The sequence below is a fragment of the Penaeus chinensis genome, chromosome 3 (genome assembly GCF_019202785.1).
Source record: "Penaeus chinensis breed Huanghai No. 1 chromosome 3, ASM1920278v2, whole genome shotgun sequence".
NCBI lineage: Eukaryota > Metazoa > Arthropoda > Malacostraca > Decapoda > Penaeidae > Penaeus > Penaeus chinensis.
The window spans coordinates 27774581-27783395 of NC_061821.1; the positions used below are offsets into that span (position 1 = coordinate 27774581).

Consider the following 8815-nt stretch of genomic DNA (forward strand, 5'->3'; position numbering starts at 1 on the left):
ACCTGTGAGGGAGAGGGAGACAGACACCTGTGAGGGAGAGGGAGACAGACACCTGTGAGGGAGAGGGAGACAGACACCTGTGAGGGAGAGGGAGACAGACACCTGTGAGGGAGAGGGAGACAGACACCTGTGAGGGAGAGGGAGACAGACACCTGTGAGGGAGAGGGAGGCAACGGACACCCATGGAACCGCACTCACACAAATGGGGTTTGGCAAGAAAATGGTCTCGTAACACTCATAAGTGGTTTTGATTATAATCACTTCCATTCTGGCGTGATGTGAATAAATCTAATGGAGCCCATTTTGGTCTGGAATGTTTGTAGGTATGAATGTTAGATAGAAACATCAGGTAAATTAAACATTTTCCATTAAACGTTCTAAAGAAACGAACATTGAATATCATTAGGATGTTTGTCTGGTTTTGCTCTTGGTTCATGGTGTTTCGTCGGATGCTGTAGGATGAAGTATCTCGATTTGATGGAGCATGTTAACTGAATCCGCTCTCCTCGTTCCTTCACAGCTTTTGTCGTCACTCACTGACCGGCTTGATTCTGTTGCAGGTGGCGTGTGCGCAGGCGCGCCCGCCATGGTTCCCGAGCCGCCCACGCTGCTGTCATGAGGATGTCTTGCAGTGGTTGGGTGTCGGGTGGGGCGGCGCCCCCCATGGTACTGGCGCCACCCGACTCCCTCGCCTACCGTCGCTACCTCCGCTTCCTCCCCAGCCAGGAGGAGTCTGGAGGGAAGTTCCTGGCGCTGGAGGGCGCGGAGGGCTTGGACCCGCAGGGGCGGCTCGTCGACCTCAGGCGGCACGGGGAAGCCGGGTACGGGCACGAGGGAGTGCAATATCAGAACCCTAAAAATGGGAGCACTGGGACGGCAGAGATAGAAGGCGGGAAGCTCGGTGATAAGGTAGCGGATGTCAGTGTGAGCTCTCGGGTTCAGCAGTACACAGCTATGCTTCGTGCCCGACACAGCGCGCAATATAATACGCCGCTTCAGACGTCCCGATCCTGCTCCAGCATTGTCTTTCGGAGTTCGCGTCGCAGTCTGTTTTTCCGGTCGGCCGAAGGGCACGAAAACAGCGGCAAGGAGGGGCCCGACGAGTCCGGATGCGAGAGCTCGCGCAACGGCTCCGTGGACTCAGGTGAAGGGGAGGTTGCCTTCTCCCCGAGGTACCGCTCCTTCTCCCTGCCATGGCCCAGTGACCCGACGTGGCGCTGGTCGAGCGATCCCAACATAACCAGCATGGCGGGCGTCCAGTCTTCCGCCTTCGGGTCCGTCGTAGGCCGTCGGGCCAGCGACCAGCACAGCGCCTCCCTCGTGCGCCTCGACTCCGCCACCAGCGACGAGGGCTGCCCCCGCGACGGATCGACGGGCCCGACGCCGCCGCCCTCACCTGTGTTCCGTCTGTCTGCGGCAAACCACCTCATGGGACTCATCACGCCCTTCAAGTCCCTCTCCCCCGCATCCTCCATGGGTTCGCACCTGGGCTCGGTGGAGGACCTGCCGCTCCTGCGCTCCAGGTCGCTGGGCCACGTCCCTGACCACTGGGCGCGCTCGCACTCGGCGGACAGCGCCGTCGAGGTGGAGGAGGAGTCGACCATTGTCACGCCCTCTTTCTCGCCTGCTGTGCCTCCTGCGGACGCACCTGAGGCGTTATCCAGTTTCTTGGCGGGCGGCGAGCAGGTCAACGGCGGGCCGGAGGCGGGGGCGAGCGGCACGTGCGATGCCTGTAGCAACGAGAGAAAGCTCGCGGCGGCGGAGAGCGGTCAGTGCAGTGATGGCAAGTGCCCCGCGGACGAGCCTTGCGTACCCAATGGTGATATAGTGTTTGGTGAGAGTGATGGTGAAAGTCACGCTTATTGCGATTGTAATGAAAATTGTGAGAAAGACGTGAGCGTTGTGCGGGAGAGCGTCGGCGATTGTTTGAGAACAGTGGAGCTGCGGAAGAAATTGAGTCAGAGTGGGAATCGTCGCGAGCGCCGGCACGGGGGCGTGAACGGCGAGGTGCTGTTCCGTCACGCCCGCGCCTGCGGCGTCGTGCAGAGCCCTGAGGACCGGGAGGCGGCGGCCAAGAAGGTGCTGAGGACGCCGTCCGTGGTGATCAGCGACCACAGCGGCGACACCATCAGCCTCACCGTCGCCCTCGCCTCCAGCGACTTCTCCATCGACCAGTTGGGGAAGATTGAGAAGCTGCGGGAATCGGCAAGCCCGACACTGTCCGCGGGCGACGACAACGCCTCCCGGAAGGTGTCCAGCTGCTCCTCGTGCTCCAGCGTGAGCACCGTCGACATGACCACGCCCCTCACCACCATTAGCCTCGACAGCCTCATCGAGGTGCCGAATCGACGCATCTCGGACTGCTCCACGTGCAGCAACGTCACGGCCTCCGAGGACGAGGTGGAGCACGAACTGTCAAGGCCTCCGCCCCCGAGAAAGGTAAGCCTCGCTCACGTCTTCAGTTCTCTGTCCCCGTCTCGGCCGCGAGGTATCCTTGCGACGTCCTCCCGTGACGTCCGGCCATTAGGCCGAGCGAGGCGGAGAAGGTGTAGCGAATGGGATTTTTATAGCCTCGCTCTACGATGTTTTACATAGGCTGAATCGATTCTGTAAAATGATCTAGAAATAAGTATTCTTACTGATTTAATGTACCTTTATATTGGCAAGTGAAGTGTAAATTACAATGAATGAAGTCATTCTTACGGCACAACGGAGTGAATGAAAAACCCGTTTTAGGGTTTGGGTATGTGATATTTCTTTTACTTACATACACCGTGTTCGTAAATGTTTTTTTCTCTAAAGGAATTGTGAATTATGATATTATTGTTACTATTGTTTGTAATTTTGTTAATTTCATTATTGATATTATTGACATCCCTATGTTTTTTTATTTTTCTGTTTATTGTTATTTTTGATTATGCAATTTGTAAACTAAGTCAACGAAAATACGATCTACTTACCTTTGTTGATTTATAAACCCAAAGGCAACATTGCACAGCGAGGGCTCACAATCTGCCCTAAGAGTTCTTATCAAGGAGAGTTGTCGCCGCGTCCTTCAGCACAACTACGATGTTCGCAGTATTCCTTCGCTCCTTCGCTGGGGTTTTTCCCCACATGTGAACTTGACACGATTTTTCATGAATTCCTGTAAAGTAATGCATGTCTGGGAATCTGGCCTTGACTCTCAGGACAGCGGGGGAAGGGGGGGGGGGGTCTTTAAGGAAGATACGTAAATGGATACGCATACGCACATGGGTACACACAGTTGCACACGTGGACGCATGCAGACAGACATTTTCTCTCTCTCTCTCTCTCTCTCTCTCTCTCTCTCTCTCTCTCTCTCTCTCTCTCTCTCTCTCTCTCACTCACTCACTCACTCACTCACTCACTCACTCACTCACTCACTCACTCACTCACTCACTCACTCACTCACTCACTCACTCACTCACTCACTCACTCACTCACTCACTCACTCACTCACTCACTCACTCACTCACTCACTCACTCTCTCACTCTCACTCTCACTCTCACTCTCACACAAACCCACTACTCTCGCGTGACCTGACCCTGAACCATTCCCCAAATTAGCATAGCCGCTCATCTCTGCCCCTGTACCCACTAAAGCATTTCGCCGAAGTGTCATACTTGTACGTCACCCGGGCAGTGTGATGTCACGGCGCGCTGTTATAACTCGCCGAAGAAAAAAGTAGACTAAGATAAAAGAGGGGAAAAGCAAGAAGTCCTGCTGGGAGAGAGAGCGCAAGTTTGTGACGCAGTTGAGGGTTTCGGTGTCGTTTTCTTGGTGAAGGAGAGGGTGAGGGAGAAGGAGAGGATGATGGAGAGGGAGAGGGCGAGGGGAAGGGAGGGGGAGAGGGGGAAGGAGGGAGGGAGAGGGGAAGGGAGGGGGAGAGCGAGAGGGAGAGGGAGAGGAAGAAAGGAAGAAAGGAAGAAAGGAAGAAGGAAGGAAGAAGGAAGGAAGGAAGGAAGGAAGGAAGGAAGGAAGGAAGGAAGGAAGGAAGGAAGGAAGGAAGGAAGGAGAAGAGCAAGCGAGAGGGTAAGGGAGAGGTACAGACACAGACAGACAGACGAGGGAAATAAAGCAGCGGGAGCGAATCGAAGGCCCGAGGGTCGAGGGAGAAAGACGCAGGGCTAACCTTGCTGCTTGTGCGAGAAAGCTGCTGCTAAATTCGGGCTAATGAGTTTTGCCGGCCGCGTGGAGAGGCTGTTGCGCCACCCACGGCCGCCGCCGCCACCTCCGCCGCCGCTACGCCGCCGCCCCCGCCACCTCCGCCGCCGCCACCGCCACCTTCTACTCCCGCCTCTTCTTCTACGCCGCGACGACCTCCTTCGGGATCGCCGCGTCGCCCTCCTCCTCTGCGGGTCTGGCGTCGCTCCTTCTCCCTTGCGGCCTTCTTCGAGCGGGCTTTTATTCTCAATATCTGTCGGTTCTTCGTGATGCTGCCTATTTTTGTCTACTTATTCTCGTTCCTCTCATCTCTTCCGTTTCCACTCCCTCCTCCGCCCCGCCGTCCTCCTCTTCTCTCCCTTCCTCCTTCTCCTCGTCCTCATCCTTATTATTGCTCTTCTTCCCCTCCTCCTCTTCCTCTTCCTCTTCCTCTTCCTCTTCCTCTTCCTCTTCCTCTTCCATCTCCCTTTCACCTACCCCTATTTCCGCTTCTACTTCTTTCGCTCATTCCTCCCTTTTCTTCTCCTCCAACTCGCCCTTTTCCTGCCACCCTCCCCCCCACCCATCCTACTCCCTGTCTTCTCTCTCCCTCCTTTTCCTCTTCTCTTTCCTTTATCCTCATTTTCTCTCCCTTATCTGTCGTATCTTTTTCCGTCTCCTCGTACTACCCCTTTCTCCTCCTCTTCCTCCTCCTTTTCCTCCTCCTCTTCCTCCTCCTTTTCCTCCTCCTCTTTCTCCTCCTTTTCCTCCTCCTCTTCCTCCTCCTCTTCCTTCTCTTCCTCTTCTTCTCTTCCTCTTTCTCTTCCTCTTCTTCCTCTTCCTCTTCCTCTTCTACCCCTCCCCCGTTTTTCCGCACCTCCCAGCTCCCACTTCCTCCACCTCTATCAGCTCTTCTGCTTTTTTCTTACTTCTTCCTCTTCCTCCCCTCCCCCATCCTCCCTCCCAATACCTCCACCTCCTTCTCCACCTGTCTCTCTTCCTCCTTCTCCTTCCCACACCTCCTCTTCCCCACCTTTCCCCTTCCGTCTCCTCCTTCCTCCACACCTCCTTCCTCCCTCTCCTCCTTCCCCCCTTACTTTTCCTCCTTCCTCCTTCCTACTCTCCATCCTTTCTTCCTTCTCCTCCTTCCTCCCTCCTCCCCTCCATCTTTCCTCCCTCCTCCCCTCCATCCTTCCTCCCTCCTCCTCTCCCTCCTTCCCTCTTATTTCTCCTCCTTCCTTCTACTCCCTTCCTCCTTCCTTCCTTCTCCTTCCTCCCTTCCCCCTTCCTTCTCCTCCTTCCTTCCTTCTCCTTCCTTCCTTCTCATTCCTTCCTTCTCCTCCTTCCTTCCTTCTCCTTCCTTCCTACTCCTTCCTTCCTACTCCTTCCTTCCTTCTCCTCCTTCCTTCCTTCTCCCTCCGCCCTGCCTTGCCTCCTGCACGGTCAACCCGGCAACAAAATGATAACACCAACACGTGTCCGTCTCTGACAAGGGCAGTCGCTCTTACGATAACAAGTAGTCGGATTGCACTCCAAAATGTTCTTTGTTTTCGTTGTTTGATTTTGTTGACAGTTTTATTTCTTTGTTCGTTTAAGTTTTGATGTCATTGTTGCTGCTGGTGATGGTGTCAGTTGTCATAGTAAGGTAAATGATTTATTGATAATGTCATGGAAGATATTGATAATGATAAGGAAGATATTGATGATGATAAGGAAGATAATGATAAGGAGGTATGATTCTGAGAAGGAAGATTATGATAATGATAACGACAACGATTATTATCATGTGAAAACGATGAGAATGGTAATGACATCGATAAGGAAAATAAGACGATAACGATGATAATGATAAGGAAAACAGCAATAATGATAAGCAAAAGGATAACGAAAAGAAGACACGAACAAGGGAAATGATTCTCGTTCATTATTATTGTTGTTTTAGTGACTTTTCGAAAAAAATATATATCTTTTACAAAAGAAAGGTGAAAGAAACGGGTGAAATGATGCTGTGCATATATTCTTTCTTGTTAATTTTATGAATTACCATGTAGCCTTAGGGAAATGTAAACGTTATCTAAGCCAGGTGTAGCGAGCAAAGGTAATGTGCTGTTTCTTGGTACCATGATTTAGAGTTGCTAACTCAGATAATGTTGCAGTTCATTGCCATCGGTTCTGCTGCACGATGCAACTAGCAGGTGAAACGAGCTGTTAAGCAATAAATTAAAGTGAGCAGGTTAAACGTTCAGCAGAAACGAGCAGGTGAAACGAATTGTGTAAACGAGAAGGTGAAACGTTCAGCTGAAACGAGCAGGTGAAACGAATTATTTAAGCGAGCAGGTGAAACGTACAGGTCAGGTTTGAGGTGAAACATTAACTTGAAACTTTCTGTTAAAACGAGCAAGTGAAACGTTCAGGTATAACACGCAGGTGAAATGAGTAGAAGAAGCGAGCAGGTGAAGAGCAAATGGGACAAGTAGATGAAGCGAGCAGGTGACGCCAGCAGGTGAAAAAAAGGCATGTAGTCACCTCCCTTGCCTGCCCTGTGTTACCATGGCGGGTGAGTGGTCAGCCTGCACTCGGGGTTTCCGGTGCAATTGGCAGGGTCAAGGGTGAAGGAAGGGGGGGGGGGTAGAAAGATGCTATTTGGGTCGTTTCTCTGTCTGTCCGTCTGTCTGTATTTGTAGGTAGAGGGAGAAGGGAAGGGAGGGGAGGGGGAGAGGTAGCGGGAAGGGGAGAGAGAGAGAGGAAGAGGGAGGGAGAGATAGAGAAATCAAAAGAAAAGGGGAGAGAAAGAGAAAAAGATGTATGACCCTTCTCCAGGAGAAAAATGTTACTTAATTATTTGTATTCCTATTTGTCGATAAATGTTTGTACAAGTAACTGCGTAGCTATGTTGACATACATAGATGTCGTGATGAACGCCCCTCCCCTCTTCCTTCATCCGCCCCCCCCCCCTCATATCATGCATTTCCATAAACTAACAATAGGACACGCACTATATTGCAAAGGTCACTGCATATCTTTGCTTTGCGTTAATGTGCAATGCGGGTGTGCAAGTGGACGGCATACCAAGTACTGTGTATATATATTCTTTCTTTCGTACTTTCTTTCTTTTCTTTTTTTAAGAATTTATATACGATTTTTTTGGGGGAGAAAAAAAAAATAAAACAAGAAAAGGAAACAAAAAATTACGGATGAATGATGATACAAATAAAATAGAAATTGTAGGTATAGCTTGGTGTGTTTATTGATTAATCTATTTTTGTTGCTTTTTTTTGAAAGATTGATTTAAGTTTGGCGTGATTTTGAAATGAAACGAACTAATAAAAATCGAAACAATGTCTGCTTGACTAGGTAAAAATAGCTTGCGTGCTTGCTTACGTCACTCTGAAAACTCGTATAATGATTTCTATTGATCTCAGACATTTCTTTTTTATCGAGCTCACATGGACGGAAGCTTCAGTGACGTAGAAGGGCGGGAAACAGCGCGAGGCGACAGATAAGGCTTAGGCATGACGTCACGAGCTCGAGGTGACGGAGGGCAAGAGGGAAGTTTGCGCCGCCCGATGCTCGTGTGTTTCTGAATATGCAGGGTGTGTGTGTGTTCATTTGTTTGTTTGTATAGTCATTCAAGTGTATTTGTCAATGTGTGTGTGTGTGTGTGTGTGTGTGTGTGTGTGTGTGTGTGTGTGTGTGTGTGTGTGTGTGTGTGTGTGTGTGTGTCTACATATACAAATGTATGGAAATGTATGCGTGTATGTACGTATGATTTTATATATGTAAGTCGCTGATATTGAATTAATTATTATTTTTGATTACGCACGTGTACTCCCCACACATTCACTTATTTATTCATTTATTTATGTTTACATATTTGTAATTAATATTACTTATGCATATGTAACCCCCTGGTATACACATACGCAGATGTGTGCATATTAATTAAGTTTATTTAATTATCAAATATTGTATACATATTTATACATCACACTGTTTTTAGACATAAAAGCCAGATGAAAGAATTCTGTTTCCATGGAAATAGATTTTTTTTCAGCAGATTAGATAGCAGCTTTCTGTTTAGGTGACGTCATGAGAAGCATGATAACTTTCGTAGTGACGAAAACCGAGCGTAGATTGTTGCCTTTGCCAGATAAGGTGACAGGATGTATGTCAAATGTATCTGGATTTGCTTTTTTTTTAAATTTAAATATCGCTCTATACCAGTTTCGTTCAGTTCTGTGCAGTTTATGGCAACTTCGTAAATCATTATCATGTCTGAGATTTATAAATATTTTTCTTTCATTCTTTGGCTTTCTCTTTCGAAAGTCTAGGAAACGCCATGCAGAGTCTCCCATTTGAAAATCATGAATGTCTCTGGTAACAAGAAAAAGATTTTCAGCTCGGGAGTTTTAGCTGTCCACGCCGTCGATATTTTTTTTTTTATGGTTTTCATTTATTTTTCACAAGTTAGGATCAATTTGTCTGGCACTTCTTGCATCTGTGGCCTTTAAGGAAAGTTTATATGCAGATTATCGTCCGAAGTGCGATGCATAATGCACGGAATGATTGAATTGCTTATGGATAAAGATGTACTTTTTGGATTTCCAAGAAGTCTCAGTGTGTATGTATTGTAACAGTTTGTGTTGCCAT

At 49.2% G+C, this 8815-nt stretch overlaps 1 protein-coding gene across 1 annotated transcript in view; it reads left to right on the top strand.

Moving 5' to 3' along the window:
• Positions 1-560: 560 nt before the first annotated feature.
• LOC125044278 (inositol-trisphosphate 3-kinase B-like) overlaps positions 561-8815 on the top strand; it is a gene marked incomplete at its 5' end in the record, with an annotated part of 247039 nt that continues 238784 nt past the window's right edge. Inside the window, 1 exon segment of the mRNA XM_047640867.1 lies at positions 561-2439. Coding sequence (XP_047496823.1) covers positions 616-2439 — 1824 coding nt within the window.